The sequence below is a fragment of the Crocodylus siamensis genome, chromosome 5, assembly GCF_052110815.1.
Source record: "Crocodylus siamensis isolate JL-2025a chromosome 5, ASM5211081v1, whole genome shotgun sequence".
NCBI classification, from domain to species: Eukaryota; Metazoa; Chordata; order Crocodylia; family Crocodylidae; genus Crocodylus; species Crocodylus siamensis.
This window is the reverse complement of record NC_143399.1, coordinates 27,434,257-27,453,929: the sequence shown is the minus strand read 5'-3', so window position 1 is coordinate 27,453,929 and position 19,673 is coordinate 27,434,257. Positions and strand designations below refer to the sequence as shown.

At 47.9% G+C, this 19,673-nt stretch overlaps 1 protein-coding gene and 1 long non-coding RNA gene across 3 annotated transcripts in view; one reads left to right on the top strand and one right to left on the bottom strand.

Moving 5' to 3' along the window:
- The window catches only part of PRKACB (protein kinase cAMP-activated catalytic subunit beta), a 127,939-nt gene extending 116,627 nt beyond the window's left edge, over window positions 1-11,312 (bottom strand). The window contains exon 1 of the mRNA XM_090047823.1: window positions 11,120-11,312. Within this exon, the coding sequence (XP_089903949.1) occupies window positions 11,120-11,165 (46 nt within the window). The 5' untranslated portion in view covers window positions 11,166-11,312. The remainder of the gene's footprint in view (window positions 1-11,119) is intronic.
- LOC149863625 (uncharacterized) lies at window positions 10,668-18,951 on the top strand. 2 transcript variants are annotated; one of them, XR_016442390.1, is made up of 4 exons: window positions 10,668-10,806; window positions 14,920-14,947; window positions 15,493-15,585; window positions 16,677-18,951. It is a non-coding gene; the product is annotated as an uncharacterized LOC149863625 (long non-coding RNA). The 2 variants fall into 2 exon arrangements; XR_016442389.1 differs by lacking the exon at window positions 10,668-10,806 and having other exon boundaries at window positions 11,464-14,947.
- The last annotated feature ends 722 nt before the right edge of the window (window positions 18,952-19,673 follow it).

Sequence of the window (19,673 nt, the reverse complement as noted above, 5' to 3'; positions counted from 1 at the left end):
TGGCTGGAGGGCCGCACCCAGAGAATGGTGGTGGATGGGTCATTTTCGACCTGAAGGGATGTGAGCAGTGGGGTTCCACAGGGCTCAGACCTCAGGCCTGCACTGTTCAACATCTTCATCAGTGACTTGGACGAGGGGGTAAATAGCACCCTGTTCAAATTTGCTAATGACACTAAGATGTGGGGGGACGTGGGCATGCTATAAGGGAGGAATAGCCTGCAATCAGACCTAGACAGGTTACAGGGGTGGGCGGATGAGAACAGGATAGGTTTCAACACTGACAAGTGCAAGGTGATGCACCTGGGGAGGAACAATCAGCACCATAACTACAGGCTGGGGAACTCCCTTCTCGTCAGTGCAGAGGCAGAAAAGGATCTTGGAGTCATCATTAATGCCAAAAAAGAACATGGGCCGGCAGTGCGGGAATGCAGTCAGAAAGGCCAACCGCACCTTGTCATGCACCCACAGATGCATCTCAAGCAGGTCCAGGGAGGTGATCCTCCCCCTCTATGTGGCACCGGTCAGGCCGCAGCTGCAGTACTGCGTCCAGTTCTGGGTGCCACACTTCAAGAGGGATGTGGACAACATGGAGAGGGTCCAGAGGAGGGCCACTCACATGATCAGGGGGCAGCAGGGCAGCCCTATGAGAAGAGGCTACGGGACCTGAACCTGTTCAGCCTCCACAAGAGAAGGAGGAGGGGGAATCTAGTGGCCTGTTACGAACTAGTCAGAGGGGACCAGCAGGCACTGGGGGAGTCCCTGTTCCCCTGAGCACTGCCAGGAGTGACCAGGAATAATGGTCACAAGCTGGCAGAGGGTAGATTCAGACTAGATATCAGGAGGCGCTACTTCACAATCAGGGCGGCTAGGATCTGAAACCAACTCCCAAGAGAAGTGGTGCTGGTTCCTACCCTGGTGATCTTTAAGAGGAGGCTAGACAAACACCATGCTGCGGTTGTTTGACCCCAGTACTTTTTCCTACCATGGCAGGGGGTCAGACTTGATGAACTGCTCAGGTCCCTTCTGACCCTACCAACCATGAAACAACTATGAAACATTATATGATAAAAATATTTAACAATTAAAGTGTAAACCACATTAAACTTGTTACTTGCTATTCTGTTAGATAGACACTGTAAGATAGACAAGGAATTCAAACTGCCAGTATCACATTAATCAAAAATCACAGTAATAGTACAATTTATCCATTCACCTGCACATCTGAGCTGTTAATCAAATAATTTCCAAATTATCTGTCAGAAGAGAGAACAGCAACCAGGCAAAATAACAATCTATCCATGTCTGAATCTAAAGTTTCATTCTTCGGTGTCAATTACAACAGTTCCAAGCCTCCAGATTTTTCTTCTACCCTTCTTTAGTACCAGAAGGTATACATTTCTTGCTCAGTGTTAATAGCAAGTGCAGTAATTTAGCATGGGCTTGCTGAAGCAGAAATAAACCATAACTCTCGGTGTCTTATGGTTAAACATTGCAGTACTATAACAGTACAAGAAAGTCTGATAATAAGACCAATGCATAATCTTACAAGTTACCAGACAGACTGTACAGTCCTTCACTCCCCAGAGCCAGTGAAGTTATGCTGGCAGAATACTGTATCACAGATTAACTTTAAGACTGTTCAATATACATTGAAAATTTAATCTGTAACTAATTATGTGCTTAGTCAACCCATGGTAATTTAATACAACCACATGTTGTACCATCATATCTTGCACTATCACTGGCTCTCCATTTGGTAGTACTAAGAAATGCAATCATCTTGAAGTTATCAAGATTCATAACAGCACAATCCACCGAGTTGCTCTATGCTCACACATACACTGGCATCACCTGTTGACTCTGGAGGCAATTGGAAGCAATTTAATAAAGAAAATTTCACTAATTGTTTTATTTAGGTATATCCCAGATATCTAGCAAGGGAGAAACTACAATGAATTAAAAGCAACAAATAAACCAAAGTCATTCAAAATGATTGCAAGATTATTCCTTTACAGATCTGCGTGGCAATAAAAGTGCATTCTTTTAAAATTTTGACCTTTCCTATAGGGGTGCACTGATAAACATTTTTTGGGCTGATATCAATGGCCAATTATTAGCCACCCATGTCGCTTGGAGAGTAGCGTGTGGTTGGTAAGTCTTTGAATGGGGGGGAAGGGGGAAGGCACGTGGAGGGGTGCAGATGGAGGCTCCCGGGGTGAGGGAGGGAGTGGGGCTGGGGCAAGCACTGCCAAGCCAGGGCAGCACGTGGGACACAGCCACAGGTGGCTTGTCCAGGGGACAGAGGTGGCTTCCCACTGCTGCACACATCCCTGGGAGAGGCAGGGTGCATGGGGTGAGGGCAGGCTCAGGACCAGGGGCTGAGCCAGCCTCTTCCTGGTGCGGGGTAGGATTGGGCTGGAGCTGCACTCGGGGCAGGCGGTGGTGAGGTGGGTGGCAGCGGTGCTGGGAGGGGGGCTATGGGAGAGCTAGTGAATTTTTGGGTGGCTATAACCCATCCCATACCCCCACCCTCAAAGCGCAGCCACCACCTGCCCCGACCACAGTCCTAGCACAGCCCCTGGACCCGAGCCTGCAGCCTGCCCTCACTTTCCACACATATCCGTGGGGCACATGCCCCCATGCCTCCCCTGAGGGTCCATGCAGCTGTGGGGAGCCACCTCCACTCCCTGGACAAGTTGCCCATGGCTCTGTCCCATACCCCACCCTGTCCCAGCTGGGCAGTACCTGTCCCCGGCCCAATTCCCTCCCTCACCATGGAGGCCTCCATCTGCCCCTCCCCCCACCCCAGATTTACAGGCCTGACGCTGCTCTCCATGCTGCCAGGCTGCATTTCTGGCCACATATGTGCTGCGACTGTACACGTGACATTTATCAGTGACATTATCGGCTACCGGTCAAAAAAAGCTGATTGCTGATGCCAATTTTCCTTTTATCAGTGCTAATCCATTATGAACTGATACATACCAGTGTATCTCTTTCCTAGGTTTAGCTACACATAAAATGCTTGAATTGATGGACTGCACAGAGTTACATATTTTCTTTCCAGTACGCTTATGGTAACTACATGCATCAATAGTTTTGAGAGAGTCTGCCCCAAAAATTCAGAGTGATTGCTACTTCATAGTATGAAAACTGACCACAGCAAGAAGAAAACCAAGTTAAGTCTGTACTAAAAATGAGACTTTAATGAATGTGTCTACCTGCCTGAGTTAATCCAAGTTACTCTTATCAAGCTTTCAGCTCAAATACCTGCTCAAAAACTAGGAAAAGACCTCTAGTCCAAGGTAAATGCTTTAATCCTGTATAGTTTACATGGCTGAAGACAGATTAGAAACTGAGCTGCACTTTAATATCAACTGCAGTTTGCCTGCCTGTCGGTAAAGAGAATGGCAAAAACTGCTCCAATGTTCTCCTAAAACTGAGGCAACTAATTGGGAAAAAATCCTGGAGTGTCTCCATACAAAGAATGAAGTACACAGCTCTGAAACAATAAGGGCAAAGCAACACAGATAGGATTTTACTATGGAAATATAGTCACATCTAGGGTAGGCTTAACTCAGGTGCCAATGACATGGATTAATTGTGCCATCTAGAAACACACAGACCTACCTAAAGGATCAATGTCATGTCTTCAAAAATACAAAATGCTATAACTCTGTAAACCATATCCATGATTTTTGACCCTGACATTTTTGAGAGTGTTAATGGGCAGGTGAATGAATGGGTAAGAATGAAACAATGGCAGCATAGTGCCATCAAGTGAGAAAATACACACATGCTAGTTCTGAAACAGCAGGGGCACAGCACCATAGACAGGGCTTTGCTATGGAAACAGTCACATCCAGGCTAGGCTTAACTCAGGTTTAAGAGACTTAGTTGAGGGAGTTAGGGCAGTAGTTATATACTCAACAAAATAGGATGGACCCTCAAAACATTAAAGACTGAACATGGCAGGCAGCTGAGTGACTACTTATTCTATAAATTACTTTAAATCACTGCTAGTATATTTGAACTGTGAACAAGGTTCTTTTAATTAAATCAAAATATAATAAATATCGCAGCCTAGAGATAGATGCACCCTCAACTGGCATTATGCATGATTTCCCACACCTCTCAAACAAACTAACTGAGTGCTCACTTAAACGTCCCTTTTGAAGTAATAGAGACAGTAGTGTTGGGATGATAATAGAATGATTTTACCAAAGATATTTTTAAATGTTATCTCAGCAAGCAACTGGAACTAATTGCTAAAAACATGACTAAAATCCAACCAAATCAACAACAGGCACACTGTGAGCACAGAACATAAGGAAAACAGCTTTAAGTTGGCTGTTTAGAGTCCATAAACATTCAAGCATCATGGGAATACAAGGGTTGGTTTGGTTTTTTTTAAGTGTTTCCTATGGTCTCTCTCCTAGAGCTGATGATTTTAAAATGCCTAAATAAGATTTCAGAAGTTATCACTTTCAAAGTAGAAAAGTATAATAAACTCACTGTTTAAAAACAATGGAACAAATCATAATCAAACCATAAACCTCAAACTTAGGGTCCGTGGAAGTGAGACAAGGGACTGGACAGCTTGGAATTAGTAAGGGATACAGAGCTTTTCACTGCTGGTTTGCTGATTTTAATCTGCCCAAGGTCAGTAGTGACAGAGCTTTATATCATTCAGTAGCTATTCAGAGACTATGGGAAGTTAACCAGGGGTCTCTGTTAGGTTCTTAATGGGCAAATATCTACATTACAAGACCTACTAATATAATTTAGCAGTGTCAACAATCTCAGTGGAAAGACAAAATACTGAAAAGACACAAGGAATGAGTAACTATCCTCTCCCTTCAGACAGTGTGTTCAAAAGAGGTTGAGACATCCTGGCAGGGCAGGCAGGGCGGGATGGCAGCATAGCATTTGCCTATCGAGCACCTTTCAAATAAACAGTATTTAAAAAGCAATTAAAAGGAATGAAAAAGTGTGAGGGATTGACCAGAAAACCCTTATTTAACAGATATAGTAGGGGCTACAGTTTGGATGGGAAAGTTGAACAACAGATATAAAGTATAAACACCAAGGCTGCTTGCAGACATTTAAAAAAAACAAAAAAATGCACCAAACAAAAACACACTTTACCAGAAGCAGCAACACGTTATGTCAGTCTGGGTCTGCAGTGCCTGTAAAGATTGGGTGCTTCAGTGGGTCTTTTTGCTGCTTTTAGCTAAAGCTGATTCCATCAGCTATTAGATAAGAGTGCCAAAAAAGCCCCACTAGAAGCACCTGATCTTTGCTGACATTGATGAGCTGGGTTGAACTAAGGCACTGCCTCTTCTAGGGCAGGGCTGGGCAAAATGTGGCCCGTGAGGCCATTCTGTGCAGCCCACAGAGCCCCTAAAATAATTAGAAAATGAATTATTAATGAATTATTATTTATTTATCTGCCCTTGGTTCCTGTCAAAAGTGACAGGAACCAAGGGCAGTAGAACCCAGGGGAAGCCCAATGGGCTCCCACAAGAGCAGGGATTGCCTGGCCCTGCCCCTCCAGTTGAAAGCCCCAGCAGGGGCTTCTGGCCTAGAACCACATGGCTGCCCTGGTGCCGTAACTGCAGGGAAGGGGGAAGACCCTGGGGAAAAGCTAAGCGTGGCGGGGAAAAGCGGCCCCTCACCTGCCCCATGGCCGGCACCCCATGTTTCAGCCATACACAGCCCACCTCGGGCTGCCTGTGCCTGCTCCGTATAGCCCTGCGCAGGTTGTGAGCGGCTGCAGCAGGCAACGCCAGCCACAGGGCAGGGGAGGGGCCGTTTTTCCCCAGGCTCCTTCCCTGCTTGTTCCTGGCACAGAGGAAAGCGGCCTCACCCTGCCCCGTGGCCCAGGCTCCCTGCTGCAGCCACTCATAGCCCGCACAGGGCTGTCCTGAGCAGCCACAGGCAGCCCCATGCTGGCTGTGAGTGGCTGCAGCACGGGGCACTGGGCACAAGGCAGGCAAGGGGCTGCTTTTCCCTCCATACTCCCCCATGCTCAGCACCAGCTTGTAACCCATCCCCACTGCCAGCCTGGGCCCCGTGCCAGCACTGGGCTCACCCATCGGGGCTGCACATGGTGACAGCTCCTGCGGCCCCCGCTGCTTGCCATGCCGGGCAGTGTTTGCCACTGCCGCCTGTGGGCTGCCCAGCGTGCGAGCTCTGGACGGGCGGCAGCAGCCAACACTGCCCAGCGCAGCAAGCAGGGGTGCCACAGCTGCTGCCGCTGCGCACAGCCCTGCCGGGTGAGCCCGGAGCCAGCATGGGGCCCAGGCTGGTAGCAGGGCTGGGTTACAAGCTAGTGCTGAGTGTGGGGAGAAGTGGTGCCTCACAGTGTAGCTGCTTGCAGCCCGCGTGGGGCTGCCTGTGCCTGCTCCAGACAGCACCACGTGGGCTGCGAGCACCTGCAGCAGGGAGTGCTGGCGGCCATGGGGTGGGTGAGGAGCCACTTTTCCCTGGGCCCCACACCAGCTTCTTCCCTGCCATCGAGCAGGGGGTCGGGCCTGTGCGCTGCCCCCTGCCTGTACTGCAGGGCTGGGGGGCACTGGGAGTGAGTGGACGAGGAGCCAGCAGGAGCACGGGGCCTGCACCTGTGTCCTGCAGCCACCACCAGTAGGCCCAGAGCAGGGTGGCAGGAGCGTGGCCAGCAGGGGCTCTATGGAGCCAGGCCAGCTCCCTGCTTCTCCCTGCTGGTGCAGCCCAGCCCAGCTCCACAGACCCCTGCCAGCCTGTGCCCCACTTTGCGCCGCACCAGTGCTGGCCCAAGACATCAGTCCCAAGATGGTAACTGGGGGAGGAGCACCTGTCAAGGCATGGGGCTACCCATGAAGCCCTCGACAGCTTGCCAAAACTGGGTAAGCGGCCCCCCGCCCAAACTAATTGCCCACCCCTGTTCTAGGGCACGCACAGGAACATACAAAGTTTAAAATAAAGCACTGTTTTTGGGGGGCTTTTTGGCTACAAGCACCCCAAGTGAATTCATTTAGCTAGCAGAGGATCACTAAGTTAGAGATAATAAAAGTCCTACCAGACCATATGATCCTCAGACAGGAAGAGATATATTCAGAATTAAAACTAAACTACACCTGATCTCAAAAATGTACACACTGGTTGTTAAGAAAAAAGAATTCCATGTTACACCACCATAAAAAGCAACAAAACCCTAACACTAAGAAGTTAAAATTGAACCGCTTCAAAATAATTTGGAAAGAACAGAAGTATATATGCCTTTCAATCGGATAGTAGAAATATTCCAACTATGGTTCTCTAATCCAGTTTACTAAGTATTCTTTGTATCACCAGAAATGTTCTCTTAAATTAAAAAAATATATATTGAGACTGAAAACCGCAACCTTTTCTCCTGAGTGAAGATGTTGAGAAACAGATTAAAAACCAATTTCTAAACTAAATTTACTTTGTAACTGCACACGTGTTCTACTTTACAGACTTAAATGGACAAGGAAGCAGAACTAGGTGTTACTGAAAAGCACTGAGCAGCTGGGGATCTGCAGAAAGAAAATATCGATTGTAAAAATTGCAGGCAGTATAATCGCCGTACTAATATTTATTAGACTGCCAAGATAACGTTAAAAATTTGTTTTATGTAAAACTCATTATGAAGTCCAGTACAACAGATTTATTCAAGAGTAAAGCAATTTTTCTTGTCTTTTTAAACACAGAAATATTGGTAAAGTCATAAACTGCACCCAGTACAACTACACTCATGAAAAAATTCATGTTATTAAAGCTAGTATTTATACCCTCATTTCCTTCACATATAGCTACAAATTAATACACATTCCCACAGATTCTTGCTAACTTGTTACATGTAACATTTTGTATAGCACTAAATCTGCTTTATTTATATAGAGGGTCAAACTTTCTCAGGTACCTAGTTGGGGGGGAGGGGTCATGCAGCTACAGAAAAAGCAGACAGACATAGAATGAAATGAATTAAATGACTGACACAGAATGAAAACAGACTGTTAAATGTACGAGGACAAAGAGCTAAATTTAGAGATGCTTTTAAGGAAGTTCAAGTTTGCATGGTTTACACCATCTTGTGACCCACTCTGCGTGTAAGTTACAATGACCAATGGTCTTATTGTGGAAGCTGCTGAGCACTTGCAGACTTTTATACCACAGGCCCATTAAATCCAATAGGATCTACCCACTTAAACCAGCTTAGGCTACAAACAGATGTGTCATTTGTCCTAGGAAAAAACATTTTATTGCAGGACAGAATATGTTCAGGTAACCAGATCTGTTGACCCAGGAGAAACCCTAAGAAGGTTCATGGTCTCAGAAGTGCTAAGTTTCTCCCAGGAAGTGGCCAAGTATGCAAGTATGTTTGACAAGTTGGCCTGGGACTGCATCATTGAATCAATGGCTGAAAAGTGGCAGTGCATTCAGCTGCCCACTAAAACTCGACTGGAAGGATGTGTTATACAAGCAAATCATGGGACTTTTCTGTTCTGGGACAAACATAGGCACAACTTCCCCCAGAACAAATGCAACATCTCTTCCTAATGTTAGAGAGTCAGGACTGTATGCTTTTTTTTTTTTTTTAAAGTCTCATACCCCAATACACATAATTTCTGATTTTCTCCCATTCAGCCTAAGTTTACTATATATTATGAAAAGCTGGAAGAGAGGCATGCAAGGAAAGAGAACTAAAAACCTAAATTGCACATTAAAGTAAGTTACATTACACTTCTGTGTACATCTTGCATGAATTCACAACTAACTTAAAATTTGACTGCCAAAAAGTAACTTACACAGCACACTGAAATAAGCTGAATACTGACATTGTGATTTTGTTCACTTTGAGTCTTTCAGATAAAAAATTAAGACTGTGCATTTCATTTTACTATTTAGGGTAATATGTAACTATTTATTTTACTATTATACTTAACTGCATTATAACCAATAACTTGAGTAAATAATAAAGACAAAAAGCTAAAGAAAACATCAAGCACACCATGTTAGGTTATGGTGGCACAAGGACTGCAAACATTTCTATGGAGGCACAAAGCCCAAGCAGACACCCATGCCTCTTGTCACACCACAGATGCCCCAAATTGTGGCTTTGGCAATAGGTGGTAAACATCTGTGCTGCTGTGTGACAATGGATGGCTGTTTGTTTTATGGCAGGAGTGCAAGGAGCCCAAAGCTGCCAGCGCTCTCTTACAGTCCCTACAAGATCAGGGCCCTGAAGCACCTGCCTGGGTTTCCAGAGGTCTGCCTCAGGAATCCCCTGGCAGGGGTTTCACAGGCACGCTTAACATGCTGCTGCCCCACAGCTCGGAAGAGGCAATGTCTGCACCACACAGTGAAGCAGATCAACTACACTGAGATGCACCCTGGCCCAGCTGATCTGATGTTAAGGATGATATCTGTTAATAACCTTAGTCTGAAGTTAGGGTAGACGAGTACCTTACAGACTAACTGAATCAGAAAAAACAACAAATCCAAGTCATATTTAGGTGATTAGGGTTTTACTGCGTAGACCATTAACTACATATAGTGAAGTTCTCAAATTACATGATACGAAAAAGCAACTACAGTTATCAGCGTGAGCCCAGTTACCGTTTATTGTTCTTTCACGAACTTTATCATGACCTTGATTTTCACAATACTGTGAACTGTAATCAAGGACATATTATTGCCCAGTCACGACAGGTTATTTTCTACTGTCACGCAACTAATTTATTCAAAACCAAGTGTTTAAAAATTTGGAATAGATTATACAAATTATGCATGATTGGTACACAGGAAAAGGCTGGGGGCAGGTGCAGAATGACAATTCAGACCAGAAATGGATGACAAATGTCTATCACGTTACTTTACTCAGAAAGTTTGTTACGCAATGTTTTCCCCTTCCAATACCTGTGTACTTACTATGTAGAAACATTTTAATTTATTATATGCAACTGAATCCAGGGCTTGCACAGTTGTAGGCAAGCAAGAGTTAACTTCCTTCCATAATCATGAAAGTTAAGTCACTCAAAAGATTCCTAGTGTTAAATATGCTAATACGTTTGAAATCCGAGTACTGCACTCTGTCACACTTTCACTTGCCTTTCCTCTTGAAAGGGTTACATAGCAAATGCACCGAGGTCCACTGCTTATGTGACTCAAGCCTGCCATGAACCAGGGATTAATGCAAATCTTTATTATTCCCATTAATCTACTGAACTGATGCAAACAAACATCAAGATTCCTGCCATAGCCCTCGATTCCAATGTCTTTGAAGAGCTTCAGAAAAATGCCTGTACCTGATGTTTATCAGCACAAAGAGTGCAAGTGAGCTCGATCTAATTAAAACAAAAAAAGTTGTAAAACCCAATAATGAATGTGAGAAGGTTTAACCTCTCCAGGCAAGGCCTCCATCCTGCAGCTGGACAGGCCAGGCAGCCTCAGGGCAGTGAACAAAGCCTGCGTGTGCGGGGGAAGGAGCCAGGTGAGCAGGGCGTTGAAAAGAAACGGCAGAGCCCGGGGAGGGCAGGGGGGAAGCGACGGCGCTCAGAGTCCTGCCCGTTCACACGGTGCCGCGCGAGGCAGGTGAGCCGCCGGGAGACTCCGGAGTGCACGGGACGACGCCTGGCCCGCCTCCGCCGCTCCGTGCACCCGCCCCAAACTTCATCGCGAAGTTGTGAAGCGGCAGCGAGGAGACCCGGCTCCAGCCTGGCGCCTCCGCGCTCCCGGGGAGCAGCCGCGGATGAAGCCGGCGCCGCCAGGACACGCTGCTCCGCTCCCCGGGGCAGAGGCGGGGTGCGCCACGCGGCCGGGGAGCCCCGGGCGGGAAGGCAGGCGGCTGCTTGCTCCGGGCCGGGCACCGCGCACCTGCCCCGGCCTCCCGCAGGGCCAAGCACCTGCCCGCGGCCGGGCGGGGCGCGAGGCTGCGGCGGGATGCAGGGGCGGCACCGCGCGGCGCGGAGCAGGCCGCCGGACAGCGGGAGGGGGGCGGCCTGCGCGGCGCGGCGAGGCGCGGCGCGGCGCGGGGGTCGGGGCTGCGGGCGCTAGGCCGCGGGGCCTGTGCCCGGCCGGGGGCTGCGCGCTCCCCCCACGCTCGCGGTTCGCTCACCGCTCTCGATCTCGTTGCCCTTTTTGGCGGTGGCGGCGTTCCCCATGGCCGGGCCGGGCCGGGCTGCGAGGCGGCGCGGCCCGCGGGTGCTGCGGCTGGCTCGGCGGCGGCGGCGCGCTCCCCTCACCCCGCGCTGGGCGCTGTGTCTCCGGCCGCCGCGGAGGAGGAGGAGGAGGAGGAGAGCGCTCGGCCCCCCTCCCCCGCGCACACACGGCGGAAATGACGGCCGGGGAGGCGCCTCCCCCGTGCTGCGCCGACCGCCGGGATGCGGCTGCCCCGGGCCGCGCCGCACCCCGCGGCGTCTGTGTCCGTCGCACAGCCCTGCCCGCCACGGCGCCCCGCACGCGGCTCCCGCCGCCCCTCACACGGACCCTGCGCCCTGACCCTCCGGGGTCCCCAGAGAGCCCCTGCGCCGCCGTCTTCCCCTGGGCGCGCGCCCCGCGCCCCCGTCCTCCACAGCGCCCCACTGTCCTCTGCACCCCGAGCCCCTTCACAGTGACCCACACCGAGCCCCCTGCACCCCCGTCCTCCACAGTGCTTCACTGCACAGCGCTGTCACCGTGCCCCACTGCCCCTCACACAGCTTCCTGCACCCCCAGCCGCCGCAGTCCCAACAGCTCCACGGTGCCCCCTCCCCACACACACACACTGCGCACACCCCTATCAGGCAGTATCACCCAGGCGGCACTCCTAGGGCAAAGTTTGTTTTGGACAAGTATTTTTCTCTCCTGTCCTGCCGTTACATTAGCAGCTTGACCACCTCATAATCTTCATTGTATTTATCTGCTGAAATTTATGCCCTGAAATTTCAAATGTGTTAGTGTTAACGAGGTTTGTAAAATTGTGGAAATTCCTAGATTGTATGGGAAGGGACCTTGGAAGATCATCGGGTCCAGCCCCCTGCACCAAACGGGGGTCAGGCAACCCCAGCGAGGTGACCATCCAGTCTCCTATTGAGGATTTCCAGGGTAGGTGATGGATGGCATCACCTCTGTTGCAGTCTCTGCAAGCAGGAGCCTCCACTTTGTTTCCCCGCTTTCCACAAAGTGGGCTTTCTCAGTAAGCTGGTGGCACAAGAATGTGCTTTTTTTGCCACAGCTGCTACTTGCTGTGGCCGTGTCTATACTGTAAACTTTCTCTGCTCTGTGATGTCTTCAGGCATATCATAGTGCTCCATGCGGGATGCCACCTCAAGTAGAAGTAGTTATCCCCATAGTGTGGTGAGTTGGCTAACTGACATTGTCACACAGCAGTGCTAATTAGGTTTCCTGAAGTCCCAGGTTCCCAGTTTAGGAGACAGCCTATACAGAGCAGCATAGCATACTTGAGAGTGCTGCTTCCAGGTACGCTGGGTTTATCATGTAGACAAGGCCTTTTGGTTGATGAATCTGAACCCCCAAGCTTTGTAGTGTCTTAACTATGGTGAAGGATGCCAAAGGCAGGAAACAGTATTATCCCAAATTCAAATAATTTCCCCAGTCCAATGATAATCACGCTGGTCTTGCTTCATCTAACCAACTCATTTGCATCTAGTTGCTGATCCATAGGCACTGTGATATCATTGAGAAGATATTGCTAGCATTACTAGCAAAACAGCTATGCCAAGGGTGGCCAACTTGTAGCATGGGTGCCACAAGTGACATGGGCAGCCTCTGTGTGGCATGTGGCAGAGATCAGGAGGCAGGCAGCACAGTGGCAGATAGAGCAGGAGCTAGAAGGAAAAGGAACAAATTGGTCAGGGAGCAGAAAGAAGAGCAGCAGATGGGGCAAGGAAAGGGGATTGGTGTGGCGCATGGAGAGGGTAAAGGGCTAATTTGTAACATGCTTGCCAGAAAGTTTGATCCCCTGCTGATGTATGCTACAGAGTGTTTTTAGCACATTCTTGGCAACAGAGACCATACGAGAAGGGGACAAGATTCTGTGGGAGTCCATATTTACAGGGAAAGAAGAGTTGCCCATCACTACTCTCTGGGTCTTATTGGAATGGAGTGATTGGTGTGTAGCCTGGCAGTGTTATATTCCCACACACACCTGTCACTTGCATGCATGTGCAAAATTCCCAAACTTAGGCAAACTCTGAACAGAGACCTGCCTTACTGACATGTACATACAGTGTATCTGAAAAATAAAAGTATGCACACTTGCATTGCTCTGTTATTTGTTGAAACATGGATGTCAGTGGTAGATATTCTGAATATCTATGGTAGTGTACCTTGTAAGTTATGTTTGTTTCCCAAGGAATCAAGAATTATGCCTGTTGATCAATATATCTCTTTGGTCTGGATGACTAAACTAGAAAAACTTGTTTTGTGATGCGAATGGAGAGCCACTGGCCATTATCTCTGAAAACTTGTAGTGATTGGGAGAGATCCCAGACAATCAGAAAAGGGGAAATATAGAATCCATCTTTAAGAAAGGGAAGAAGAAAGATCTGGGAAGCTACAAATCAGTCAGCTTCACCCAAGGCCCTGGAAAAAACCATGAAGCAGGTTCTCAGGGAATTCATTTCTAAGCACTTGGAGGGAAAGAAGGTGATTAGAAACAGGTAGCATGGATTCATTATGGGCAAGGCATCCCTGGCCAACCTGATTGCCTTTCATGATGAGATGACTGGCTCTGTGGACACAGGGAGACCAGTGGACATGATATACCTTAATTTTAGCTAGGATTTTGATATGTCTCCTACAACATTCTCGTAAGCATGCTAGGGAAGTACAGGCTGGATGAAGGAATGGTAAGGTAGATAGGAAACTGGTTGGATAGCTGGGCTCCATCCCCTCCTGTTCCCCACCCCCATCTTTCTTGACGGGCAATTGGCTAGTAAGCTCAATATGAGTGAATAGTGTGACCGTGCTGCAAAGAAGGCTAATGGTTATTCTTCTCTATTCAGCACTGGTGAGGCCACATCTGGAGTACTGTGTTCAGTTTTGGGTCCCCCACTACAGAAAGGATGTGGACAAATTGGAGACAGTCCAGAAGAAGGCAACAAAAATGGTTCTGGGGCTGAGGCACATGACTTCTGAGGAGAGGCTGAGGGAACTGGGCTTATTTAGTCTAAAGAAGAGAAGACACAGGGGAATTAATACCAGCCTTCAACTTCCTGAAGGGTGATTTCAAAGAGGATGGAGTTGGACTGTTCTCAGTGGTGACAGATGCTAAAACAAGAAGCAGTGGTGTCAAGTTGCAGCATGGGAAGTTTAGGTTAGATGTTAGGAAGAACATTCTCACTAGGAGGGTAATAAAGCGCTGGGACAGGTTACCTAGAGAGGTTGTGGACTCTCCATTCTTGGAAGTTTTTAAGACTTGGCTAGACAAAGCCTTGGGTGGGATGATCTGGTTGGGGATGGTCCTGCTTTGAGCAAGGGGTTGAACTAGATGACCTCTTGAGGTCCTTTCCAACCCTAATTTTCTATGATTTTAATCATACGTTACATACTCATGTATATATAAACCAATATGTTATTTTATACTAACACAAAACACTTAATGGTAGATGTTTAATGACTAAAGATTACTTGCCTCAGTAAAAGTTGCACAGGTGAGTGTTCTAGAGTTAGACTCACATTTGCCACATACTCATCACACACAAACAGCAATAGTTTAACAAAAATTTCTGTATGCATTGTGATTGCAGGACATAATAAAATTATAGTGACCATAGCTTTATTGTAACTTTCATTTTGGCCTTCACTTCTTTTTATTCAGCTCTAAACTTTTCAAACATAGTCCTTTTGTGTCCAAATACTTCATACTTATGCTCGTTGCAAAGATGATGGGTTTTCTTTTTAATTTTCTTTCAGCATACTTGGTAAGCAGTTACTAAGTCAGGTGAGCATGAAAAAAAATACACTCTTCCCATATGTTAGAATCAGAAAATTATGTTCAAATACTCAAATCTGTGTAAAATCTAAAAAGTTAAATGCAAACTGTTTTGTTAATCTCTGTGAGACTTAAAAAAGGTAGCTAAATTTAGAAAAAAATTAGTTTTGCGGTGCCCATTTAATGTCAGCAGTTTCAATTGCATACAGTAAACATTTTCTGTGCAGTTCTCTGACATACTTGTTAGAGGCTCCTAGCTGAGAGCATCCCATGAAGAGTACTCTTCCCCACTGGCAAAGTTAAATGGGTTGGTGAACTCCTCAAGATATTTATCTCTAGTTGAAGATAATAGTTTCATTGACAAAGCAGATATAACTTATGTACTTGATAGTCTAAATAGCTTAAAGACAACCAATATCAAGAAGCTGCTGTTAGAAGTAAGAGTTCTCAAACATTTTCATGATGTAGACCGAATTTTTGTACACTGATTTTTCCTTTAAGCAACCAAAACTTTGCTCATAATTATGCAGAGCAATTTCCATTTGTTTCACCAGGTGTTACAGGAGATTTACCTGAAGATTTAGTGGGTGGTGAACCCAGTAACAATCCTGCAGGAGTTGAAGCAGAGAAACTGGAGTGTTAGATCAGTAAGTACCGCTTACAATGTTTATTATTGTTTTCAGCAAAGTTTGTGTGCAAAGGTGAAGGATTCCAATGGAATCAGAGAAGATTCTGACTTCCATGGGATCTGCTTTGCTTAGGAGTAAAAGCTATGTGAGGGATTAATGCAAATACTTGATTTCTTCCCAGCTGCACCAGCCATCCACACCCAGCATGTGCAGCCCTCCCCCCCGCCCCAAGCCCCTAGAAAACAAAACACAAAAACTCTCAGGTAGGCACTAAATATTTCATAGTATTGCCTTATTGATTTGAACTACACTTACTTGACCACATGCCTCACAGGAGTTGTTAAGTAAAATCAGGGTTTTTTTCCCCTAATGCATTGTCATGGCTTGTAAAACCAGACTGTTCATGGAATATGGATTAAGGAAGTGCATGTAAAATGGACCTGTAACTGCCTAAAAACTACAGAGTCCTTTAGTGGACAGTCATTTTCCATATTAAAATCACCAAAAGTTAACCTTGTCTTTGAAATATGCTCCCATGGAAGGTGTCCCCAAACAGGCCAACTTTTTGACAAATGTTCTATTGATTATTTCGTATTTCTGAAGAGAAATCGCTGCATTCTTCAACAGAAAAATATACACTCTTCAAGTTGTGTTCTCCTCTTCCAGTTGTGGTTTGGGAGGGAAGATGGTCTGCAGCTATCAGCACTTATTTCAGTGGTCTTCAAATATTTCACTACTCCATAATGGTGATGCTTGTGAACTGCAGGCATTCTGCTTCATCTGTTAGGTTAGTTGGTAGGGCAAACTGTACCTGTCCGTCTCTGTAAACTGACTAGACCCCTCCACTTACAAGTATGTTGTGCCATCATTAGATGCTTTTTAAAACCTCCTTTGCACAAATTGCCACTGGCTCTCTCTTTTTCAAAAAAAAAGGTACGCTATTCTTCCTCCCTGCCCCCACATCGGGATGTCCAAATTATGTTCTCGATAGGTTGCTTAACCTGAAATAAAGTTTATTTCCTACTATCCTCATTTGTCTCAGTTCACCATAACAAATAACACTTTAAGACTGCTTTGCAAAATTTGTTGCTGTATTTTTACTTGTTTAGCAATCATCATCAACAATCTCTCATGGTCCAGGATAAGTGTCTTCTATGACCGTCTTATCTGTGAGCCTGAAGATGGCTGAGAAGGCCCATCCAGGATCGACAGACTGTTTCAGCTTGAGCATGTTTTCCTGCAATGTGGGTGGTTCTAGGTTTTTGATTTGGTCTGCAACTATAGGCCACTTACAGGGGCCACTACAAGGTACCCACCTTTAAAATGTTGTTTACTAGTGCCAGCACCCTCTGGTCTCTCTCCCTCATTCAGTAATCTCCTCTGCCCCATCTTGATGTAAAACTTAGTAGAGGAGGCTGCACAGATGGCAAGGCACTCTTTGAAGAAGTGGGCCTATGTCTGGTCTCTGGCTCCTCCTGGCCTTATCCCACTTGTGTTTTAGCTGAGCCCTCTAACTTGGGTCCCACTATTCAGGGCTGCAAGTTCCTGACCCATCTTTGGTCGCACCCTGCAACCCCAGGTTCCAGGCCTTGCAATATTGGCTATGTAGGCAGCTAGGGGCCATGGGTCCTGTTATCCCCTGCCACCCTCTTGTCTTATAGTCTGGGCAGGCTCACCCTCATTCAGCCACAGAATTTGCTCTAGTCCTTATCCTCTGTCCACACAATTGAATTTGATGTTCAGGGTGTCCCCAGTCATCCCCTTTCAGTGGTCTCTGCCTCTCCTTCAGCCACAATCTGGTCCTCCAGGGAAAAATTACGAATACAAAATACCAGCATCATTCTGTCTTAAACAAATGTCTACACATGGGGTTCACCACACCCCCCTTGGTGGTGGGCTTCAAGTAGAAAGAAAACAAAACAGAAAATGCCCGGGGTACTTAGCTTGCTTCCTGTGCAGATCCTCAGCTTCCCTTCACTCAGGGCTCCCTCATGAGTCCTCTCATTGCAGTCTGGGCTTCCACGGCCAGACTGCTCTCTCCCAGCTGGAGGCTTAAGCTTATACAGGGTGTTCTGGGTCATCTGACCCTCCACTTCTTCCTCCTGCGTCATCATCAGGCATTGCCTGCACCTGAGCCTGGTGGCTATCTTGTTACAGGCCTGTCAGTTTAATTTAGCAAGACAAAGAAAGCATAAGCAAAAGAAAGGGAGTGACAAGACTGAGGTGGTGAAACCAGGGGAGGGGGAAATGAGGGAAAGGGGCACCACACCAGGAAGGGGTGAACCAGCAACAAAAGATGTTGTTGTCATTGTAAGGTTTCAAAGTACTGAGATCCTTGCATCAGATTCTTTGTCCATTTGGGGCAGTCCTGGGTCATAGTCCGCCCCAGTTGATGTTGATGTTGCATTTTTTTCAAGTTGGCCTTGAGGATGTCCTTGAAGCACTTTCTCTGCCCTCCTCTTGAGCATATGCCTTGACTGCTGGGAGAATAAAACTTGCACTGGGAATCTCAAATCAGACATCTGACTTGAGAGGCTTTGGCTTTCGTCTGTGGGGGCTGCCTGTCCCTTTTTCGGGCCTGGGAGCATGGCCACCTCCCCTTGTGGGGTCTGCTCCCTACTAGGGTCTCTGGCGTGCCAGCTGGAGGAGCTCCAGGCTGCAGTCCAGAGACTGCGTGCCATCAGGGACTGTGAGCAGGAGATAGACTCCTACTGCCAGGCCCTTCTCCCCCGGGGGGCGGAGGGTAGATCACGGTCTCCCTCCAGGACAAGGAAGGACCTGGGGACCTCCCCTTCTGTCCAGCCACGGGGATGGACCAAGGTAGTCAAGGGCTCCAGGGCCCATTGTACCAAGGCCCCTGCCCCACTGGAGCTTTGCAACAGGTATGAGCCTCTTGCAGCTCCAGCAGAGCCTGCTGAGTCGCCAGCTCCCGCAGGCAACACAGAGGACACTAGCTACTGTCCCCACTCTCCCCGAGACAAAACGCAAAGTGTTTGTCATGGGAGACTCCATCCTGAGGGGGCTGAGGGGGCAATCTGCTGCCCCGACCCCTTAGCTTGGGAAGTTTGCTGCTTCCCAGGGGTCCGCATCCATGACATTGCGGAGAATATCCCTAAACTCCTCCAGCCCACAGACTGCTATCCCATGCTTCTCATCCATGTGGGCACCAATGACATGGCTCGGAGTGCTCCTAGCTGGGTCATGAGGTGCTTCAGGGATTTGGGTGAGGGGTGAAAAGGTCTGGGGGCACAGGTGGTGTTTCCTTTGATCCTCCCAGCCTCGGGCTATGAGCTGAGGAGGGAGAGGAGGATCCACATAGTCAACCAAAGACTGCAGCCCTGGTGTCATCGGGGAAGCCATGAGCACAGTCCACTCTTTGGAGAGAGAGGCAGCGAGCTGTTGGGAAGAGATGACCTCCACCTCTCTCTGTTGGGGAGGACACTCTTCTCAGCCAGACTGCCTGACTTACTCCACCAGGCTTTAAACTAAACCTGTTGGGGGACGGAGGGACTACCGCCATTGCTGGCCCACTGAGCAACCCTTGCAAAGCCAGCGGGCCAAGGCACTTAAGAGAGCCCACCCTTGCCCCAGCCCTGGTACAATCTGTGGGCAAGGCAAGAGCCCCCAAGGGCACACTTGCGTGTCTACACACAAATGCCAGGAGCCTGGGGAATAAACAGGAGGAACTTGTTCTCCTAAATGCAAATAACTACGATGTCATTTGGATAATGGAGACCTGGTGGGACTCCACCTATGGCTGGACCACGGGTATAGATGGCTATACCCTGTACAGGAGGGATCGAGTGGACAAAAGGGGCGGGGGCATAGCTCTCTATGTCAAGAAATGCTACGTGTCCCTGCAAGCTGACATTGGCACCCACGGTGGATGACTTGAGACCCTCTGGGTTAAAATCTGTGGGGAACATGGCGCAGGGGATAATATGGTGGGGGTCTACTACAGAACCCCTACCCAGAGTCAGGATCTCGACCAGGAGTTCACCAGGGAATTGGCTGAAGCTGCACAATCCCAGTGTATGGTTGTCATGGGAGACTTTAACTACCCAGACATCTCGTGGGAGGACTGCTTGGCCAAGTCTGAGTGACGC